Source organism: Tauraco erythrolophus, chromosome 14 (assembly GCF_009769465.1).
Source record: "Tauraco erythrolophus isolate bTauEry1 chromosome 14, bTauEry1.pri, whole genome shotgun sequence".
NCBI classification, from domain to species: Eukaryota; Metazoa; Chordata; class Aves; order Musophagiformes; family Musophagidae; genus Tauraco; species Tauraco erythrolophus.
In genome coordinates, this window is record NC_141478.1 from 17,223,312 (window position 1) to 17,247,726 (window position 24,415).

The window sequence follows — 24,415 nt, forward strand, 5'->3', positions numbered from 1 at the left end:
ACAGTGCTTTGGCTACTCACATAAGTTTCCCACAAGCGCACCATTAGCCATAAAAATATTATTTATCCTGTGGCGAAATGAGGTGAGCTGCTTGTCTGCTCTGTGGGGAAAGGGAATGCACACGTGTTTGTTGTGGAGAAGCTGACTTCACAGAAAAGTCAGAAGTCTTCATATTCAATGCAGTGTCTGGCTGATCCATCAGGTAGGTTGTGTCTGGGCTCCAGATAATCCTGCACTAGCTTAGTACCCGCACAGTTACTGATCTCACCGCTTCGTAATGCTTGGTGCTCAAATTTTCAGTTGTGTCCTTCTGTCTCTATCAGGGAAACTATAAATTCTGTAGAATAAATGATAGTGTTACTATGTGTAGACCATGTAAGCCAAAGCTTTGTAAGCAAAATATGGTGCTGCAAGTTTTTGATCTACTGATACAGTAGTTGACAGAAACAAGCCCATTTGTCTCTGGCTATTGTTGCTGTTTCACAAATCATAAATGTGTATGTTAAAATGTATATATTTTAAACTACATCAAATATATCCTACGTATTTAATATGATTGGAAAAAGTCTGCGGTATCTAATGTCTAACTACAGTGTCTCAAAAAACTTGCTTTCTACAAAATATTTCAATAATACAAAAAAAAAAAGCTCATTCAAGGATGACTTCATGACCTTTCAGGGCACTACAGGACAGGAATTAACAGGAAAAAACACACAGACACAGTATTACAAGTACAGAAGCTTGGCAGGTTTGCAGAAGCAAGCTCAGCATCCCAATTCCTGATTTTTCTCGAAGTATGCTACACAGTGGTGTTGAGTGGTGTTTCATCAGCACAGAAGGTATTATTTTCTAAATGTTAGTGCCTTGACTATCAAACCACTGAAAACCATGAGGGGAAGTAGTGACTGAAATGCCAGCAATGAAAAGAAAATCTTGTTTTGTGTATATTTCCAAAATGAAAGTCTGAGGAAAGAAATAAAAGCTTGCTTTTACAAATTCGGTTTCATCTGATACAATATTTACATCCCTTTTGGAGAGCTCTAATTACTTTCCATCCATAGACTTCTTCCTCCTTGTAGTAGTAAGTCGCAGTTCAAACAGTATTTAATGCATACTCTTCCTTCTTACCGTGCTCCCGATTTATTCATATGCAGCAGTTATTTTGCTTTACACATTTGCCTATTTTCTTCCACATAGCTGGCGTAAAGGTATCTGCACCTCCTTGGTATCAGGTACTGAGAAGGGGGGGGGTGCTGCATGCTTGGTACATTTGCTTATGGCTGAAGTTTTCAGTGAGTCAACTTTCACACAGCTGTGTTTGAGGTGAGATTGTGTCTTATTTTGACATTCAGTTCAAAGTGAAAGTGCAAACTACTCCTTGGAAGATGGCTTATTCTGGAATGGCCTATTCATCCTTGAAACTTTTTCTTCAGACACTTTAAAGGGCTTTGTAACAGAAAAATGCTCTGTATGTGCTTTGGTCAGCAAAACAAGTGGATGTTTGCCCATAGGAAGCGGTACAGTAAGATTCAACATGTTGCCAAAAGAAACTTTTGAAGCTCAAGCTTACGAGACTGGACCTGCAGAAATCTGAAGGAGATCCTCATTTATGTTCTGGTACATAAATTCTTGATTCATACTTTTTGCAATATAATATGTCAGATGCATGAAGGTACTTATAAAGTTATATGGTCTCGAAGTTCTTACTTCACATGTCTGGAAAAGGCATTCAGTGGAAGCAGCTTGCCTGAGGCCAAACGGCTGGTTATTAGCAGAGCCAGAGTGAGGAGATAAACCTGCTACCCTGGGAAATCTGTTTGTTCCCCTGGTGTTACTTCCTTCCAGTGTTGCCTTCTGCATAAGCGTTGCTATATCAAAAATATATGTACTGGATATCATGTGTGTGACTTATTGCTAGTGGTGTAAATGCTACAGAGGAGGGCTTAACAGTTGAATTATGATAAATGCTGTGTGACAGAGGAGTTCAATACTTGGCATTCAGTAATACACATAAAATGCTAGGTTTTTATTAAGAAGCAAATACAGAACAAGCCATAGTATCTCATAATGTATGTCACAGTTTAAAGCCATGTATTGAATGCGGAGCGTAGTTCCAAATACCTCACTGGAAAAGCATAAGAGAAAGGTGACAGGAACAGTGATAGATGTGATGACTCTTTGTCTTGAATAAGACAGATGCAATTTTACAAAAGGCATTACTGACCTGGAAAAGATCAGCAGGGCATAATTATTCATATTTTTTCTTAGCAAAAGGTGGTACCAAACAAAATGGCAAGTTTTAGAAGAAAGGAATTATTTTTTCAAGATAGCTTGTAATGAGATCATGGAACCTGTTGTAAGGAAGCTAGTTTAACCACTTTTTATCTAAACTTCCTGCCTACAGTTTTGAAGCATCGCTTCAGGCATTGGTTGTCAGGAAAACATCACTCTACTTGCATGAGAGTTGGCACTTTCGAAGTGCACACTGACTTGTTACATCCCTAGGCGCTCCTCTCTCTATAGGTATCAGTTGATTTTGGACCATGTCAAGTCCTGGTATGAGACCACTGGCTGCATGCTGATCCAGTGTGCAGTGTTAACTGTGCTGGGTCTCAATGTGTATCGGTATTGTTACGGACAAAAGCCTTCATCCTTGACACCCGCAGAAAATTGTCATTTGAGATGCCATTCAGGTTTTTATCTAGCACAATCTTTACAGAAAGCTGTGGGGATTGGGCTCCTGTTTGTGGAATTGTCCTGTGATTGGCTGTACTTGGAGACCTCTGATGATCATCTCTGTGTAATTTGTGGTAGTAGAGGAGGATAGTATTTTAAATTATTCAGAAAGTGAATATTAATAACACTGAGAAGAAAACAGAGTTACTTACCAGTAGTTAAGAGTTTAAGAAGAGTTTTCTGTATGTATTCCCTCTCTAACTCCTTTCTTTTGTAGTTTGGACTACTTTGATTTCTTGCTTGAAAGGAAACAGTATAGTGTGGTCTTTGTGCACATATGGAACAAAAAGAAGAGTCAGTTAATGAACTGAAATATGGATACACTGCATTTTGTGTCGGGTTGATATTGCAGAAATAATCAAGGCTTATCAGAGCATTTGTGGTAATTAAAGCTTTTTCTTTTGATTGGGATCAACTGCTCTAGTAATCCTTGTTGTTTGCTAGAGAGGTCATGTCAAAAGAGAATTTACAGAGGAATAAGTATGTTCATTACAGTTGAATTGGTAGCATTAGGGCAGAGGCTGCTAACTGCCTCCTTGTTAGAATCCCAGAATGTGGTATTTCCGTTTGTAGACTCGTGCACATTGGGTGCTCTTTCTTGGTGTCATTCATTTCAAGTAGTGCAGAAGCAGAGTAATTGACAGAGAAATGACTAAAAGGCAGTGTCTGCTGTTCTTTGCTTCTAAAGTAATTCACCTTTGAATTAATGAGATGTTCATTCTACTGAAGAACATAAAAAAGTCTTCTGTGATCCTGCATGTCTGTTCTTTTATTTATGGTTTGTTCAGTGATCTGATCAGTCAGATGAAGACCTTTAGAGATACTTGACCTAGTAAAGAACTGTCTAGAGGTGACCTCTGTATGAAATAACCCAATATGCTTAATTTCTTTATCTTAAAAGGCAATGTACCTACCTCAGACATCAATCTTTATCTAGATAGTAGATCTTAATTTTGCCTGTGATCAAAACACAATGGAATCACTTCAAAGCATTTGCAATACTCCAGAAGAGTATGCATAAAAGCATAAATATGTGGAATATGTATATAGTTTTTGAAGAAACATGAATAGAATTGTGATAATCTTTTTTTTTTTTCACTATATTCATCTTAATGCTTTATGTTTCTTTTTATGCTGAGTAGTTAACACAAAAAGGGGGATGAGATTAAGCAGTTGTGTTAGTTCTGTATGAACGTGTTGTGGGCAGGGTGAACAGCAGGACTGTGTGTGATCCCACGGCTCTCTTCTGTTTTCTTGATTGTTGCTGCTGAAGGAATGAAATAAGCCAGTGTATTTGTTTCACTTAGAAAGATAAGCTTCATAAATATTGGTGGCTGGCAATCTGGTTAGTCCTTGAAGGCATAGTAGTCCACTTCTGTTTTATAAAAATATGAAAGTTCTTGTTTTGTGATTCTCCTCCAGCATAAGCTGCATTATGGTTGATAATTTCCTGAGTCCTGCACCCTAAACAGTTCTTTCTTCACTCAGTAGAAGGAGGAAATGAAAGATACTTGGCTCTTTTTTGGTTTTGTTTTGTACTGTATCATTTCACTAAAGAGTCTTACTACTAAAGTTCCTATCTGGAAAAAACCCCAATAATCTAATGGTTGATTCTTGTTATTTTGAAGGATGATGTTCAGTACTGTTGCTCTGAGCATCATTTCTGCTTTAAGCTAATGCCATTCTATTTCAAAATTTCAGTAATGCAAATTAAAGCCCTCCCCTTTACACTCCCTCTTGCCTGTGAGGGAGTGTAAAGGGGAGCCTCATGTGGCTCTACCCTTTCATATTTCCTGGGATGGCTCTTCAGATCTTCTGCCATAACACAGGACTAGTGCAGCCTTTGTTACATTGCTGCATTCTACCAGCTTTCATAGAATCATAGGATCATTTAAGTTGAAGAGACCTTTAAGATCATCGAGTCCACCCGTTAACCTAACACTACCAGGTCCACCACTAAACTGTAGTCCCTAAGCACCACATCAACACATCTTTTAAATATCTCCAGTCATGGTGACGCAGCCACCTCCCTGGGCAGCCCGTTCCAATGCTTGACACAACCCTTTTGGTGAAGAAATTTTTCCTAATATCCAATCTAAACCTTCCCTGGCACAACTTGAGGCCATTTCCTCTTGTCCTATTGCTTGTTACTTGGGAGAAGAGACTGACCTCCACCATGCTACAGCCTCCTTTCAGGTAGTTGCAGAGAGCAATAAGATCTCCCCTCAGCCTCCTTTTCTCCAGGCTGAACATCCCCAGTTTCCTCAGCCTCTCCTCATGAGACTTGTGCTCCAGACCCTTCACCAGCTTCGTTGCCTTTCTTTGGGCATGCAAATTCTGAAGGAATAGAGAGTAATCAGTTGAGAAATTGGTTGAATTGTAAATTTATTTTTGTCTCTCCTCTGCAGTTTTGGGAAGTATAACTCTTCCAGCACAGCGGGGAAATGTACCTACATCAAATGTCTAGATATGGTCCTAAGACTGAACAAAATTGATGTGAATTCTTCTTTAAAAGATATAAAATGTTACCATCTATGTAATTGTATGATAGGCTGGAAGTTCTTGAACATGTAAATGATATCTTTTTTCTCGTTTTTTTTCTTGCAGTGAATAATAATAGGCTGTTTGGTATTTTCCAGATAACCTTTTTCATGCTGCTATCTGCAGTGTGCGTAATGCTGAACTTGGCTGGTTCCATTCTCTCTTGTCAGAATGCTCAGCTGGTAAAGTCCCTGGAAGGATGTCAGTTGGTGAGTAATGAAAACCAAGTCTCTTGTAAAGGGCAATGGATTATGTTTTTCATTTGTTTGGTTTTTATACATGTATTCCTTTAATTTTCAAAACAGTGTGTGTTTAGTGGAGCCATCTATAGACCTTGCAACATGAAAAATCATGTTGAGAAAAGTTTGAGAGTTAAACTGCTAATATATTTACAGTGTTTTGTAGCCTCAAAAATCAAATTGTAATATTAGAAAGACTTGCTTGTAAATGTCACGATACAAATGACACTTAAACAGAATGGGTGGAACACAGGCCACGTCAAAGCAGTGCACTGATTACCATTTGATGTCAGCGGTATCAGGAGTACCCAGTACCTCCTTACACAGCCAGCGTGCGTCACGGATGTACTGATAGTAATGTTTTGGTGCGTGTATGTTAGTATTTCATTTGTCAACCTAAATTAGTTCTTTTTTTTAACTTCCAAAGCAAATACATGTTGCTTTTGTTAAATAAAATACAGAATAATAAAAATTATCCTGATGTGGCATGTTCTAAATTATTAAAAGGTACAGTATACCTAAAGTCCTTATGATTTTATGTCAGGATAAAAGTACATCTATATTGAACTCTATTGTATTTTCTGACTTAAAGTTATGAAGGTGTCCACAGAACTAAACTCATGTCTGAAATCTCTGATTTAAAGTAAATAATAAAACAGTTATTCTCCTCCCCCATCCCCCCCAATTCAGAAACAATTTCTATTAGGAGATTGACAAGTAGACTGGAGAATGTTTATGAATATGCATCAGTGGTTTTTTTTTTTTAGCATAAACTGGCTGTCAGTAGACCAATCAAAATGTTTAACTGTATAAGCTTTCTTCAGCTTTTTGAAAAAATTGTGTTTCAGTTGTTTGGGATATTTTCCACTTGGAAATTCAAAGTTGTTTCAAAAGATCCTAAATTTTAGAGATTTTATGGGACCAAATTTGATTTGAACTTTAAAATAGCCTTGGGTTCTTTAGCTGTATGTTTGCCCTCCTTCTTCCCTCCTTTGTCTTACCTTCTCTAGTCTCGCTCTCCTCAACAGTGACGGAAGGGTGTGATATCAAACAAAGGCTTTCAGTGGGCAGGCAGAGGCTTTGCAGGTGGAAGAAGGCTTTGCCCTTGGGTTAGGCATGAAGAGGTTTAGTGGATGGGCACCTAGGTGCTTCTTGAGGGGGTACTTTCCCCATTTGTACTCTTGTGGCAGAATTCAAAGGAAACCTTTGCTAGTTTCTCCAGATTAATGGAATACTGTCATTTAGGAAAGAATCTTGCAAATACTGTTTTTCTTTTGGCTAGTAGATGAAAAGGCAGCTGTTAAGTTTCATTTGTACTTCCCTGAGCTTTTCATTCCTGCTATAGATGAAATGTGCAAATTTTCCTCTGGACTAGTGGAACACTGAGCTGACAAAAGAAGATAAATTTTCAATCTGCTAGTTTCAGTTTTCAGAGCATGATGAAATACTAAGTAGCTTTGCCACAGTGTGTTGTACTGGTTGAGGGCAATTAAATTTCATTGTGACTTTTTATCATATCATAATTGTTTCCGAAAAAATACAGTTTCTTCTGCCTAGACCTTACTTTTTAGATTTTCCTTACTCAAAACCTCATTTCAATCGAGCTGGGAACTTGCACGTGAATACATTGTATTGCAGTGTTGAAGTGGTTATATGTATGAAATTCTAGAGTTCTGTTCTTGCAGACCATCCACTGGGAGAGATGCACTGTAGTGAACAGTACTGCTTTATGATTAGGTGCAAGATTTGACTCAGAATTTGGTAATATATTATGTTGAACATATTTAATTATTTTATTACTGTTTTTCACTCAAAAAGAAAAAATACTAATTTCATAACAGCTTGCTCTAAGCTTAGATTTCATGTTAATTCCTTTGATGGCTGACTTTAGTGTAGTAGATCTGTGCAGTCCTGCACTGTGTGACTGGGTGTACATTATCAGAGGGCTCCAAGTCCTTCAATTGCCTTCTAGGATACAACTGTGTAGCGATGCAGCTCTAGACATCAAAATCCAGCTTTTCTAGCCATGCAGTATGACATGTAGTTAACATCCCGTTTAACTATACCAGACAAAAATATACTAGTAAATTTCCAAGCACAGTACAAAAGTCAAATTCAAAATAAATTCTGTTTTACTTGCAGTGACTTTTTGTCAAACTCACTCATGCTGAATGTGTGGCTTTAAAAGTGGTAATAGTATCTACCGTACTGTGGAGTTTAAACTCAGAAACGTAGACTAGTTGTTTGAAGAAAAATGTTGAGAGACAGGGTCTTATTTTGCTTTAAACACTCAGGATTTATTGTAGATTCCATAATATATGTTTTTTTGTGTGAATATGAACATGCTCGCTGTATGTCAGCATTTTGAATGTGTAATTTGTGAATTTAGTGTTTGTGCTCTTCACCCTGCAGCTTAGCAACGTACAACAATGAGGAACAAAAAATACCAGTAGCTTTAATGGCTTGTTATGAAAATGTAATTGAAATTTTTTCCCCATGATTAGCTGTAGATCCTACAGCCAAAACCTCAAGATACTGCTTTAAGTCAGTGAGAGTAGGGTGTGTACAGGGCAGTTACACACTCAAGCTGCTCATTAATGTGTGTATGAGAACATTTCTGTCTTACGATTTTCTTTTCCAAAAAATTAATCTCTAAAAATTGTCCTTAACATATGTGGATGAAGCAATTTGTGTATTTTAATTTATACTCTATTACTGCACAAGATATAATTTTGTTAGTGACATTTTATTTCTTAGTCTTTATTTGTCTTTATTGGGTGTACCTGTCTTACTGTAAATTGCTTATTCTTTTAAAAATAAATGCTCTAGTTTTAATCAAATTTACAGCTGCTTGTTATTCAGAAGAATAGTGATAGCATCTATCTCTGTATAGAAAGATTGCTTATAATTTATTTTTCAGTCATACAGCTGAAATTGGCCTGTGGTTATAGTAACATATGTAAGGAAGACTCCTTTTTTCCTGAATTATGTTTAGTTGGAATAGACAAAGCAAGGGAAAGCCAAGCAAGTGCAGATTCACATAGAGATGAACGGCATAGCCCAGTTCCAGAACGGAGATTTCTTTGTATTCCGTTTTGTGCTGTAGCTACATTCAATTTCATGCATATTGAAAAATAATTTTTAAAATTCCAGGAACATATACATATTTTTCTTCTATTCTTATTCACCTGTCAGGTTTTCCCTTGGTATTTCCCTACCACTCAACTTTATTCATCACTGGATCCTCCTTCTCTTTCTCTTTGCACAAGCTGTTGTAACTGACTAAAGTTCCTTCTTATAAACATACCAGTGAGGCTTTCTTGTGCTTCAGTGCCTTGTTTTCAAATTTTGAAATTTTATATTTTGTTTTGATGTTTTGTCCTGCTGGGTTTGTTTCCTAGAAAAAACCCTGAAGGTTGATTTAGAATATAAAATAAAATCTATTACTACTTTTACTAGAAGTTTTACATTTGCAATACAGAAAGGGTAGAATGAAAAGTAACACTGTTATTCATGTATGATTTACCCTTTTGGTGAGAACGTGTGTGCACTCAGCAGTAATTTCTTCTTTAAGAAGACACCTTTAATACCTAGATAGATTGATGAATTGATGTAGATGAAAAAAAAATCTGGTCTGTGCACATTTCTGTTACTTTATTGTAACATAAGGGGCTCTGTGTGTATTTATGTATTTTTAATAAGTCTGAAGTTCTCTGTGTTCTTTGTTGTTGGAGAATCCTTTGCTTTTTTGATAATTTGCTTCATAAAAGTCAGATTTTAATGTTTTTTTCACTTTTGAAGTAACAATACTGCTTTTTGGCAAGACAAAATAAAGATGACTTATGCATATAAGCAGCTCAGGCTGATGTTTGAAATCTTAAATATGGTTTGGATGAGGATGCACTGTGCAACTGTCATAAATATGAACGTACACAAATTATATTGTGATTACTGGATATGCTTACTAGCATGGGTAAGAATCACAAAATGGAACGCAAATATATACAGAATGGTGGGGGGAGTATGTGCAGGGGATAAAGTGAAAGATGCTTTATTCTTGAGCTCTGCCAACCAAGATGAGAGTTAAACACAGCAGAGGTAGGAGAAAGAACATAGTGTTGGAGGTACTGCTGGTATAATGGTGTTTGAGGCTGGCAAACACCAGCCCTGCAGCTGGAAGGAGTAATCTCAACTCCTCCTCCCTGTACCAATGTAACTCCATTGTTGTGCTACTGTCTGTATTTGTGAAGCACACAGCGAATGGCATTTGAGGTCTGATCTGGACTGAAAATAAACCACTCCTCCACAAAAAAAAAAAGAAAAGTTAGTTTTGACAATGTTTGGGTCACAGGATAGTTGTATGAATTCTTGATCCTGTCTGTGCAAGTGAGACAGCAGTAGGGCAAGGATGAGCATTCTGGAGTACAAGGGCTCAAAACTGCTTTCAGCTGCTGTGATGTTGAAAGCACAAATGCAATGACATGCTCAGCCTTTTGTGCTGCTGGTGTTACGAAAACACAAGTTAGCAAAGATGCCACCTCTCAAGCATTTGAAAGAAAAGGTGCACAATAGGGCAAATTGTTAAAAGCTCTCAAAAAAAATGTATGTCTAAGATAGAAACAGAGTTTTGATTTGCAGTCTAGTTGCAGATCTTAGGTGGTTTTGATTATTCTATGACTTTTAAGATGTTTTTATGTTTTGCAGGAACTTTAATGTAAACAATTCTCTTAACTATTTTTAAGAGTTTAATTAAAGGGAGCGTTTCTGGACAGTAGAAAGTTATGGAACATCTTTCGGAATGAGTTGAGAATCTCTCATAGATGGGGAATCTTGACCAAGAAAGTATCTCTCTTTTTAGCCTTATTTCTGTGACACCTGTTCATTACATGAGATAAAAGTAGACTTGGGACCTGTATTTCATATGCGAAATGTCAAATACATCCCGTCATTAGTCAATGACAATCTTTCACTGAACAGGGGCACGTGAATCAGAGAATAAATGATCTTGCAGTAGATAGCTTTTTCTGAAGTCCACTTTTCTCATTATAAAAACTTTTTAGCAGCTGAAGACTGTACTGATTTGCTGTATGCCTGGTGCTGATACAGCAGGTATGCTGCAGCATTCTGGCCACGCTGAATTTGACACAGCTCTAAATTCAAAGCCTAAGTTTCAGACTTGCTCTGTAGCATCTATCTAACAGTTGACACCATTTGTAACATTGCCAGAGAGGTTCAGGAGCAAGACCTTCCCAGTGACATTTAGTGCTTTGTATTTTCCATTGAGTTGAAGAGCTGAGGTTATCCGTAGTTGGGTTTTGCTCAGATCTTTCACTTTTTTAAGAGAGTATTAAAAGATGACAAGAGTTGAAAAAAACCCACTGTCTGAAATTGTTAAAGCAGCTTTGTGAATTCAATTGTATGCTAATTAGAAATAAACACCACAACTATTATAAAGGTGCTCAAACTATATTTATTTTCTTTATTTCTTTTACAGAGTCTATGGCTTAGGGTATGACCAGTCTCTGAGTTACCATAGACAATTATTTTCAGTGCTACCTTTGAGTATATTGGAAATGATATAATTTACATACCCAGATTTTTTTTTAAAGCCTTTTTGCAAATTATACTGGCTAGATGGCAATCTGGAGTCTCAGGAGTTGAAACCCACTGAGATAGCATCCTGCCCTGAGCATACCTTCATCACTGTGTATGGGAAACATTCATTCATCTTCATCTCATCTGGTAAAGTTTATTATGTTTTTTTAGTGGACTCTCTATTTCTGCTTTTCCAGCTGCTGTTCTGGTGACTAGCACGTAAGCAGACAGTACTAGATAAGCCTTATAGAGGTGACACTAAAAAATACATATATTTAAATATGTAGCTATTCAGTTTATATGAACAATTTAAACATTCTACAAGGTCTTAAGCAGTAAGAAAATATTCTGCTCAAGTGATTCTACGTATAAGGCTATGCAAGGTAATTCTGCAAGGCATGCTGCTGTCTTTGCTCAGGAAATTGGCAACATCCTAGAGATAATTTGAATTAAAAATAATAAATGCATATTTGCATTAGGAAATTTTTTGTGGATTTGTGTTTGGATCTCTCGCCACCCAGCCACGATGCTTCCATCTTTGCTTGGAGGAATAGAGGACTGATTGAGCATGCCTGAATGGTAGATTGAATCTTTTATTCTTTACATGAAGATCCATGGAAGTTTCTCATGAGTGTCATTCTTACTATTGATTATTGGAGTATGGAAGCCTGGGATCTGGTATTTTTAAACTCATAGTTCAAAGAACTCCCATGTGACACTAACTACTTTTATCAATACTAACCCAGACTGAATTGCAACTAGTGACCTGGAGAAGTAAGGTGGTGTATCTCATTGTTAGTCCTTAAAAAAAACCTGCAAAAATGGCAATGGAGAAAGCATAGAAGTATCGAATTGAGAAATTTTAAATCAATGACAGTTCATATTAACAGGCTAGGTAAAAACATCTACGGAGTTAAATTTTGACTTAAAAAAGTCTTTGTTGGAAGCAGAAAAATAAACATTGCTATGGTTTTGGGTTTGTTTTTTTTTTTCCTTTGTTTTTGAGTTGGTTTTGGGTTTGTGTTTCTATAAATAAGGAAGTCAGAATCAGTATAATGAATATTTTCATTGAGCTGAATGGGATTATTTTAGAATCACTCATAGAGATTTTTACTTTTTGAGAATGATCAGGGTTCAGTATTCTTAGCAAGACATGCTTTAATGCAAGTCTTTGAAGAATGGAATAGAACGTATAATGCTTATTAAAATGTGAAAACATTGAATGCTTATTGTATTCAAGACAAACTGAACATGGGAAAATAGAGAGCAAACCTTTTCCAAAGTAAAAATATATATAAAATTACATGTACCTCTTCCTCCAATTTTTCTTCATGTTATGTTCTCTTTTCTGAAGTATGCATCATGGTTTCTCTCGTAATTATTTTTCCATGTATGTATAAGTTACATTTGTGATCATGACTGCTTCATGTATTTTCTGAGTTTTTTGCTGTTTTTTTTGTCTTTCCCCTTTGAGTATGATTTGATGTTTTTTTTCAGTTGAGTTACTCTGGTTTCGTCTGCCCCTGTAAAGCATTTTCTTTTCAAAAAGAGGCATAAAAGGTAACACTCCTTTGATATTGTATCCTCTTTCTGTATTTTACCTGGTTTTATAGCTTATATTAGCCAATTGAAGGCATTCTGCTTGAGGATGTTCTGCATAGATATTTTCATTTTGTGTTTAGTAGTCATGATTGTCATAGTAAGTGTAAATACAATGTTTAGGAAGTGTACTTCTGTTGATTTATACTTTTTCTGACCTTTCTTTTTTCTTTTCCTCCACAGATTAAATTCGACAGTGATGGTGTCTGTGTTTGCTGTGAAATGCAGCATCAAACATCAGGCTGCAGTAACTTGGGAGAAACGCTGAAACTGAACCCTCTGCAGGAGTGTAATGTTGTGAGGCTGACTCTAAAGGTCTGTTATGAGAAGAATTAACAGTTTATTTCAGTTTTTAGTAGTGAGTACTTAGCAAGTCAGAAGTGTGTGATAAAAGAAGGAGTAGCTGGTGTTCTCTGTGTTTGTACGTTCTTACATGCAAAAAAAAAAAAAATCTTCATCCAGCAGAGTTTAGTGCTTTCTATGCATAAAAATGGTTTTATGTTACACACAATAGCTGTATTTGTATAGGTTACTATTTTTTGTTAGATATTAAGAAACAGAAGTTACAATTGGTTATTACTGATGCTGGAAGGTATAAGAACAGGTATCTTTCATGTTGCTGTTCAAGAAAGCTGAAATCAAAGGTGGTTGCCACTGTTTAGTAGTGTTATGGTAGATTGCAAAGAATCACAAAGTATTACAGAATGATGAAACATTTCATGATGTACTGCTAACACAAAGTATTACCATTATTTCAGATTTCAGTTACTTTGGGAGAGAGTAGTAAATGTTCTTTCGAGATAATGCTGGAATCATGCTTATAGACTGCTGTGCAATATTAGAAGAAGTTTAAATCCTTTAGCATTTTATGTTACAACTAGCCAGATAAACATTTGAGAGCAAATATTAAGAATATTGTATGACTGAGTTATATCCCAAATGTAATTGCCCACATCATTGTCACCAAAATAGCAAGATACAGTGTCATGTTGGTTTGGAAAACAGTAAGGAATCCATGAAAGAATTGGTCAGAGAAAAGAACCCTAGCCTGAGAGACAGATACTGCTTCATTTTAGATTTAATTTAATGATCAACAGAACTAACACTGCATCTGTGGCTCTCAATTTCAAAGTATATATTTTAATAAAATTAATATAATGTAATGGATTAAAATAGTGAAATTAAATGTGATAAGGATCTTAGTGATTTAGACTATAGTGTGAGGCCTGAAAATGCTAAGTTATATTGATATCTGAAACTATATTTTGAAGTTCAGGAAAGGTAAAAATCCTGCAAAAGATACATAATAAATATCTAAATGTTCTTCAGCTATGTTAAAAAAAAAATAATTAAAAATGACTACTAAGTATTAAGGATCAGGTAGAAATTAAAACAATTTGATATGGCTCCAAAATAAGTAAGACCTCTGCCTCAGGTTTTAGTGAGGATGATAAAGGAGGCTGTGGGAGCAAAAACCTACTGGGTAGCAGGAGTTTAGTAAGTGGAAAAGAAGTGTAACCTGACGTTGCTGGTCAAAAAATAACAAACTACTACTCCGAATGCTAAGTTCAGGACTGTATTCAGTGGTGCAGTTTTAGCGAAATGTGTTACAAAAAGGTAATGCAGGAAAATAACTTCTCAGAAAGACGTTCTTCAAAGTGTGACAGATGCAAAAGCGCGAACCTGTCGTACAGAGAAAGCCGCCTTGCGGATCCCGTGAAAATAAAGATTGAGGCGCATATGGTTGCTTGCTGTAAATATGTCAGCTGAGTAAACTTTAATGAGGGAGAAAATAACTGTGTCTTTGAGGACACTGTCAGCGTATGAAGTGAGAAGTGACGTATGCTGGAAATCAGGGTAAGGTTTCTAACCAATATGACAATAAGAATAGAAGCAGAAAATATGATTTCTTTTAAAATATAACTCAGTCATTTATAAAAGAAATTGATGACATATCTGCTTGCGCTAGCAGAGAACTGATTTAACAAGGAGTTCCTATGAGTATGGTCTGAGTGCAGTTTTACTTAAGTGTGTTCAGAATTTTTAATTTAAGAGAAGGCAGTTAGGAAAACAACTTTTCGAGGAAGTTTCTTAAGTCTTTTTCAGTTTTATATCTGCATTTGCTTTCTGTTTGACTTTCAGAGCTCTGTATTCCTGGCTGTAAATTTAAGAATTCTTTAGCATCCTTCTAAGCTTGTAACAAAAAAAAAAAATACAGCTCATTAGGTAAACAACTGACAGTGACAAGGCTCAGCTTCTTTAACTGCAATTAACAACTACAATTTGATTTTAAGAGAACAGATGTTTTAGTATCAAAAGCTCAGTTGTGCTCATTGTTTGGGGAGCCAGAGGGAGAGAAAGTGTAGAGTACCAGTTACGATTATGCAGCTTTACGTATAACGTTATGTAGGTTTCACACTCCTCTTTATTGAGAGTGAGGTAAAATCTCATGTTTCCACTAAGTCATCTGTGCTTTTTTGGTGGTAGCAACTTACTTTTGTCTTATGAACTGAATTGAAGATGAAAAGATAACATTATTCTTGCAGTAGAGAGAGAACTTTTTTGCAGTAAAATTCCTAAAAGAAAAATATGAGCTGAAGCATGAAGCTATGGCAAAATGTTTTATTTCATTGATATATGAATTGTCTTACTTGACAATTAATTGAATCTTACAGAACTTGGATGTTTTAAGATTTTAAAATACCAACATATGAAATCTCTTGGGTAAAATATAAGAGGCTCAATATTTAAATATCTGAAAAATGGTCACTTGAGATAATTTGTTTGCCAGAACTAATAGATTTTGTGCAAATAACACTTTGCAACCTCATCTTATCTTGTGCTTGGAAGCAATTGAATAATTTTTCACTTCCTGAGAAGGACTTCAGTTGAGCTCATTTTTCTCTTAACTTCTGTTTGAACAAGAGAGGAGTGATTCTAATGCATAAAGCATTAGTTTATGGCCAAAGATGCCAGGGTTTGTAAACTACTGAGGGAACTGTGAAATAGGACAGGAACACAAGCCTATTATGAGTAAGCTTGAATTAATTAATGAGCAGAAGCTCCACTGGAAAAGTTCTTACAGGCTCACAAACTGATGAAGGTTTAAAAGCCGTGTATTACATAAAAAGGCTTCTCAGTTTAGCCAAGGTGTTATCAGCAGTGTAATACTTTCTTGATTGTCTCTCAGTCATCTGATATTGCTGCGTAAGTTGGCTTTTATTCAGGTAAAACCAGAAAAAATGCAGGAGGGTAAATCTTTTTTATACATACGAACATGCATGTATATTAAGAAACACACACAGACTAGTTATTAAACCGTATTGTCTCTGGATTACCTTGCTGATTATAGCAGCAACCTGAGTCTTTTCCAAGATGAGAGCAATACGAATGAGATGCCTTTTTTTAACAGCGTTACCTCTGAGTGAGTGTAAAATGCTGACACAGTAGTCTGAACTGAATGTGTTGGGTTTTAGATGAAATTTTAAGGAACTGAGTTTTTCTTCTAATGTTGATTAAAGTACGAGGACTGAATTTTCCTGACAGGTTTCATCTATGGAAATTATTCCTTCCTTCTAAACTCAGAATATCTTGAACTTAGTAGAGACATGCATGAAACAAAGCTTATCTTCTTGAGATTGTGTTTTGAGAGGATGAAGTTAGGTATTTGGAAGACTGAATTATTTTGTAATGTATTATTACTATCTGATATTTGCACGTAAGAGGATAATGTTATGCTGATTTGGTTTAGTAATATTCCATTAGGGTATTTTTATTACTTTAACAGCTTACACAGCCCCAAATACCTGCAGCCATGTACGCTAATTTATGAATTCACTGTTTAAATAATTGCTTCCTACTTTACTTGAAGTGCTTCTGTAGAATGGTTTTGTGACTAAACAGGCTAAGGGAAAAGCTGATTCCCCCCTCTATTTTCAGCATATATATTTGTTTTGGAGCTGCTAAAATTAAAGTACAATAAAAATAGAAAATGTCTTTTTCAGGTTACTGATTGCACTAATTAGTTTGTAAGCTGGGCATCATTATTAGAGATTTATGTAACTCAAAGTTCTTGCAGTCTTTTGTATAAATCTTCCTTTCCCCTCCTTTGAATCCAGGTTTATTGTTACAGAGTTTCCAGATGACCAAGCCTACCTATATGTTTAAATTTTTTTCCATTCAGAAGAATGTTCTTTCACTTGGAAAACAGGAGGATGACTCCTAACATGTTCTTTAAAGTTATAAGAACAGACTTTCCTGAGATGTGCTGTATGACCAAATGCAAAATATTTAATTTTGCTGAATGAGTTACCTAAAAGACTTCTTAATGTGCTTAAAATTGGATAAAGCTCAATGTAGAATAAATAACTTCCTATCAGATGCTGCAGTTGTTTCATGTTCCTTAAGACAACTGAAAATATTCTCTATGTTCAGAGTGTATTTACTGTACTAGATACCATCAAACATAGAGCAGTTCAGTGTGGGCTTTGTAGTCTGAATAGTTGAGCTGCAAGTATTCCAAAGTTCTAAGTAACAGTTGTGTAACAGAAATAGTCTGCTCGTAATTTTCCTTCCTCATGAACGTTTCTGTTCCTAGCTCGGGCAATGAGTGAATACAGTTGTGAACTTCTCTCATGGCTGAAAAGCTGCCTCTTTGAATGACTGCTTATTACATACTTGTCCAGTTATTTTGTGGAACCTTAGTCTTTCAGGGCTCTCTAACTCTCTCCAGTACTAAATTTAACGTAGATACCTGAGTTGATGATGCAAACTGGCATCCGTCAGAGAAGACCTTTTTGAGTTTGTTTTTCTTAGGCAGCAGCTGTGAACTGCTTCCTTAAAAGTATAGTAAATATTTTAGACCCATATAAAATAGTGTAGCATATTGTACTTTCATACCTTAAATCTATTTTATGAAACATTGGCCATTTCTCCGTTTACAGTTCAATGTGCATTTGATACTCATATAGTTCTGAATTGATTCTTTATAAACAAAGACAGTCGTCCTAGTATTAGAGCAGCTATTTTTTTCTAGTGTTTTTCAGACATATCCAGTTAGAAGTTATAATTTGAGTTAAAAGGATTGTTGTCCTTGAGTTCCCAAAGAAGAGGTACGCAGACACTAATTTCATGGGTGAAAAAGCTTTACTGCTCATTATCTCTTTTCACGTTATAGCAGTATAAGAAACGAGGCTCCATAATTGAAGTCAATCAAGGAGAAAAGAAATCATCTTCACAGAATGGCAACAGTGAAGCTGGTTTTAGCCCTTGATCAGTGTGGATGTTTAGATCCATGTGTTCAGGGCTACTGATTAGAGAGTGTTCTTTTTACACATCAGTAAGCTTATTTTACTCCTTTTATTGTATATTGACTGAGCTCTCAAAAGCGCAAAGGATTTAAGAGCCTCAAAGATTATGAACCCTTTCTTTCCACAGGTTAAAACAATCTATTGAGCCAGCAAAACGTGTGTTGTAAAGAGAGTTGCCACTTCAATATTGTTGCACAGGTTAGAGCTCTTGAGAAGTACTGGGTTTGTGCTCTGAAACTTATTTTTTGGCAATATGAACATAAATAACACATTTCACAAAAAATAATAAATATTTAAAATATTGTAATAAATGTGGAAACAGAAATAAGTGCGGGACAAGAAGCATTGATCTGTTTCTATCTATAGCAAAATAAGTTTAAATACACTTAATTCTGTGTAAGCAGCACAGCTGGATAATTTTCTATATAATATTCGACAGAAAGAATTAATATTTTGTCGTAATAGCACTTCATCTGTGTGGTATGTGTCTTCACTGAATGCCAGACTCCCTGGTTTGACATTCGTGCATGTAACTGAATTGACAATGCAATTCATTGCTGTGCTATGAAGAGACAAGGGAGTGATTAAATATTTACCAAAGTCTGTGTTTGAGTTGGGTTGTGAAGATGTTCAGAGATTCTTGTTTTATTTTGGCTTACTTTTAGTCTGTATTTAGTGGGTATGTAAAAGGGATTAGGGAGCACTCACAATAGTTTATTAAAAAGAGGTGGATTAAGCAAGGCCATCAGTGTTTTTTCCCAAATAACAATTGTCCTGAAGCATATAATTTTATTTGGCTTATGCTACAGTCCTTTGGTGTGATCATTGTAACTTGGCTTTGTTCCAAACCCTTACAAAGCAGTAGTTTGTGGTAGGTGGTTCCATATCAAAAGGAAGTTTCAGACAAAATTTCTGGGTTTTGACTCGATGCTTTAGCCATTTGATGAATGAAGTGTTGTCCGAACAAGATGAAACACTGTTATTCAAAAGATTAATATGTCTTACTGCTTTTTCATAGCTATGAGTTTGAAAACATTACGTGTATAGAAGGGAAGTTCTTTAGGAGTTCACCTTATTGCCTGGCTTTGTATGGAGGCTGCTGTCAGTCATGTAGTACTTCCATTCCATACCTAAAATTACACTGAGTTTTTGCTGTTAATGTTGAATGCATGTATTGCAGCTGTGGTTGACTGATATGACTTTTCTACAGCTGATTCTGGAAGGCAACTGGTGGTAGAGAGAAATTATAACTGTTTGCTAAGGTGAAGGTACTCTATGGATATGACTCACCATTAGAGCAAATTGTTAGTGTTCCAGTTTTGCTTTATATTTGCTGTGATAGGGGTTACAAATTAGGTTTTGAAGGGGAAAATTTCAGCAGGGTGAATACACTTGCAGTGAAGTGTTCCTTGGTTATAAAGGACCCAGTTCTGCCACCTTTCCCATCACTAATGGGGGACTCTCGCCATTGTCATTTTTTTGTTTTAGATTCTATCTCATTCCAGATATTTTCTTTGTTCTGTCAGGTAATTGCTTGTGCTAACAGCTGTTCTAAATTGCTTTGTTAAATGATTGTTTCTACAGTTGAGTTATTGAGGTGATAAATCAGTGACCGTTTTTTTTCCTTATTCCGGTTTAAAAACATCTGATTACCTTGTCACTCAGCAGTTCGATTGAAAACAAAGAAAGTTAGTTTTTAGGACAAATTACCTTTTCAGTATATTACTGTTTAGTTTTTTTCATACGATGTTCTCACTGAATTACATCCTAAAATTATATTATTGGAATACAAAATATATATAAAAAAATTCAATTAAACATTCAGATTTTTAACAATGCTCAGGTTTTGTAATACAGCTCCTGTTTTAATGTGTTCTGTAGGCTTTTGGGCATAGTCTCAGATGTAGAGAACGTGTATTTTTATGTAGTCACTTTTCAGAAAAGTGGTGCACTTGGAAATGTAGGTTATGTCTTCCTAAGACTGTGCAACAAAAAAGAAATGGATGATGTGTAGCAGTGCTGAGTGTGATTTGCTTTTTTTTTTTTTTTAATTTATCTTAAATAGTAGCTGCTGGTAATCTTCATTTTGATAAAATTTGAAACTCGGTTACTTTTGCCAGTGTCTCTTCCTTTACCTTCAGTCACTCGCCAATCACAAAAAAAACCCCCGTCGTTTACTTCCCTCAGCAATCACTTGCAAACTATGATGCAGAGGGATATGGAAAAGAGATAAAGACATAGGAACAGAGTTTCAAGGGTTGAGTATGCCTAAGGTGGTTAAAGGGAAGGGGAAGGCTCAGCAACCTAAGGCACTGATGTTTTGTAATTGTTTTTCATGTTGTCTGAGCTCACTGGCATAAAAGCGGTGAAGATCCTTGGATGTTTGGGAATACAATTGGGATTTTGAAGGGAACCGCAGGTACTCTCTTTTCACAACAAATTTCTTATGTAGAAGCCTATGAAATAAGTAATATATCTATATGTTGTCTGGAGGAGAGGATCTTTATTTTAGGCAATCTTCCTATGCTTTGTCAAACTTCAGCTCCGTTCTGGAGAAAGGCTTGTCAGGAGGAGACTGTTCCTTTCTGCTCCTTCCCTAGCATGACCAGGAGCTGCTACAGCTACAATTGGTAGAAACTAAAATGTAGAATGGAAATACTGAAATACAACATTCAGATAATATTATTAACTTTCAATATCTAAATCTGTTCAACAGTGCAAAGAAGCTCTGGTTCTAAAATGAGAAAATTGTTTCCTATTCAGTTTCTTGATATATAGTGGATAATTGTACTGACAGCTTAGTAGTATTCAACTGAGAAACGACTGTGTAGTTGTCATGGTTTAGGCACAGCACAGCAAAACTCTTAATGAGTGAAAAAATGCCTTTCATCCTAGTCCAACACTCAGAGATAGTAAACCGCGAAAGAATTCCAACATAGCATATACGGCAGATAAGGTGCTAAATTATAGAACTTAACGTTATTTTAACGACAGATTTGACCGGAATTTGTTATCTCAACCCTTTGAGCCCCACGTCGGGTGCCACAAAGGACTGTCGCGGTTTAGGCCATTCCGGCAACTAAACTGCACACAGCCGCTCACTCGCCTTCCGCCACGCTCTGAGATGAGGAAGAGAATTAAAGGAGAAAAGGGAAAGAGACCCGTGGGTTGAGATAAGAACTATTCACTACTACTGCTACTGCTATGAATGTATACATATATGTGCAATGATAAATATATACAAATGAGTGGTATGCGGTGTAATTGCTCACCACCCCTTGACCGAGGCCCGTCTCGTCCCGAATTAATGATCCCGAAACAGATAAGTCCCAACACTGCAATCCCAGATGAGCAAGAGGCCCAAAAATAGAGAGTGAGACAGAGAGCACTCTGAAAGTTGGAAAGTGAGAGTCCTGGAAGAGCAAAGGCCCTTCTGTCCAGCTGACTCATTTTTATACTGGTCATGATGCTGCATGATATGGAATACTTATTGGCCAATTTGGCCCTCAATCCTAAGCCTAAGTCTAAATACAAATCATGAGGGGAGTTGTGGACCCTCTGTCCTGGCTCTCTGTCATGGACCCTCTGTCCATGTGGATCATGACAGGAGATTAACCTACTCTAAAATGATTTTTTTTTCTTTAAAAACTACAGAACTTTTTCAAGGTTTGCTTCTTGTTTAGTGTGGTTTTTTGCCCTATCATATAAAGCTGACATTGGATTCTTCTCTACAGTGTCAACTACAGTAGGTGATATCACCCTTTGAATATCAACTCCACTGAAATGCTGTACGTTGTCATTCAAATCAGTCTCTTCCTCATTTCATTTTTCAGTAGAGGTGTTTTTAAGAGGAATCTTCTGCTTCTTAGGTGTTCAGTAATACTTGACTGAGAAATGTAAGCCTAAATACTTTAGTATAAGTGGTAGTATGGTAGTGCTTAAATATTTTTCCGTGTGTTGTTTGGGAATTTTGTTTTCTTTTGAATTTCCTTTTGGATACTTGAATATAGTTTCAGGAAGAGCAGTAATTGTTTTCTCAGATTGTGTTCATGAACTTTACTCCTTGCTATTGTTGCAAAGCAATCTGTGACTGTTAATCTAAGTGTCAGAACTTTAACTTTTTTTTTAAGAGTATAATTTGTGTTGAACAAGGGTACTTGTTTTCTCTAACTTGTCATTCTACAGTTGAAGAAAATCTGAGTGTCCTCTCTTGGATTAAGGAGAGAAAACATCCTCTGTAAAAGAATTTTACCTGTGTAAATACTTCTCTTTTAAAAGCCCAAAGTATCTGGAAATAGGCATCTAATATTTAACAAATCATGGATGTAAGCAACTGCTCATGCAATTGTTAGCTCACGCCTTGAAAGCATCAATGTGAAAATAGGCTGTTCCTTTCTCTTCCAAGCAGTGAATGTAAAACATCATGATGCCTATTTTGGACTGAGGTAACAGAAACAGAAAACTCACTTGGTTTCTAGATGCTAATTGAAACACGGAGGACTTTGACACAAGATTTCACTAAATGATGTTTATTTTGAATGTTAACACGTATACAACCTTGTCCTAATTTTCATTTCAGACCTGGACGAAAGGAATTCTGCAACTTCTTAGAGGAATATTCTGGGTGCCTGTTTTGGATGTATGACAGTTCATTAGCTCTCTTTTCAAGAGAAATGAGCCAATTTACTGGAGATTATTATGTAGGGCATAACGGTGTGTTTTAAAGTTGACTTCTGGTGTATTTTCTCTAAACTCAGAGTTTCTTGAAGGTCTGCAAGATAGCAATGTTGTTATTTTCTCCATTACTTGGTAGAGAAATGTAGTCAGCAAAGTAGTCTGTAGATTACACTTATTTGCAAAGATTACATCTTGGGCATCTTACGTTCATCAGCTAAAGTCTAAAAGCAGTTCCATTAAAGAGAAGTAAACATGTTTTGAATGATCAAATGACATGTATGATGTCCAAAAAAGGCATTGGGGATCCCTTTACAGGGCCAAGTTTAAGGATTTTAAAAGAATGGCACTGCTGTCACTTTGCTGGAGAGAGGCTGTTACTGCACGATTGGGTTTGGCTAACTGTTGTCAGTGCTTGATAGAACACAGCAATGCAAACCATGACTTCTGTCTGCTTTGATGTTCAGGGCTTACAGACAGAACTTTAGAATTTTTGAATTGCAGTTTACGCAATTTGTACTCTAAGTCTTTTTACTTTTCTAAATAGTGGCCTAGTTTTAGCAGCAGTTACAGGTATCTCAGGTATCTCACCTGTGTGCCATCCACAAAAAAACTCAGTATGAGGCCTCTGCTAGGTTGTGTTTCCTTGATTCTGGAAACATGCAAAAAGCAAAAGAAACAGTAACGTACATTTAGGTATAGGTATTCTGTTTGTGTAGCCAGCATTGCTTGCTTGTGTACCTGAAAGTACTGGGAAACCTAACTTCTGAATGATTTTGGTATTTGTAGGCAGCAACATCTTTTCTGTAGCTAAGCTGCTTAGGGAGGTGTGGAGTTTATGTACTTGTGGTATCAGGAAAACAATACCCAATGTTGGTTAAACCTGGAACACCTTAAACCCTTTCTCACAACCAGCTTCGAGAATTCAGATTTTCTACAAACTACTAACATCACATCCCCTAAGACTGTCTTAGGCATTCCAGAATTTTGCTGTTGATGCTGTTTATTCATTATTCCCCTGGCTGAGGGGCTGGTCAAGAAGACAGAAAACTACTGACCAGATGAGCAAGAGCAAATCAGGCTCAGTGTAAGCTATTAAATAACTAGAACCTGTTGACCCGTTTAATGTCTGCCTGGTTCCCATGGCTGGCATTTCCATCTTCAAATGAAGGTCACCTGAGGAGCATGCAATTACAGCAGCAGGAGTAAATCTGCACTTTTCATTTTTTCAGTACTGTTGGAAAAAACAAAGCGAGCAATGCATCGATTTTATAGCATGGAAGTTATTTTATGCACTGGCAGAGACCGAAATACTCTTTTAAACTTAGATTCTAAATAATGTTCTTTACACAGTGAGTGATTTTGCTCGTGATATAGTAACAATTTTGATTTTGTTTTTCATCTGTTCTCTGTGATCCTTTTTCTCAAATACTTTTACTGGCTGTTCAGAATATTAACTGAGTCATGTAATTGTCAAAGTACAACCGCTATGCAACTGCTATAGAAGGACTGTAGTAGTTTTGAAGAGTCGCCAGCATGCTAGATCTGTGCTCCTGTTCACTGGCTGTTGGGAAAGTAAATAAAAATCCAGTGATTGGAAGAGATGGATGCTTTTTTTTTAAATTTTACCTTTGCTATAAAAATGTTTCAATTTAAATTCAGATGTTTCTTTTATTTTATCTACCTAGTAAACAGAAATACTTTATGTTCTAATTTAAATGT

At 36.3% G+C, this 24,415-nt stretch overlaps 1 protein-coding gene across 4 annotated transcripts in view; it reads left to right on the top strand.

Annotated features, from left to right (window-relative positions):
* Positions 1 to 24,415, top strand: part of ENTREP2 (endosomal transmembrane epsin interactor 2) — a 126,896-nt gene that overhangs the window by 73,921 nt on the left and 28,560 nt on the right. For all 4 annotated transcript variants that reach the window (XM_086620457.1, XM_086620458.1, XM_086620460.1 and 1 more), the window contains exons 3-4: positions 5,376 to 5,486; positions 12,894 to 13,025. In XM_086620457.1, coding sequence (XP_086476583.1) covers positions 5,376 to 5,486; positions 12,894 to 13,025 — 243 coding nt within the window. The remainder of the gene's footprint in view (positions 1 to 5,375; positions 5,487 to 12,893; positions 13,026 to 24,415) is intronic.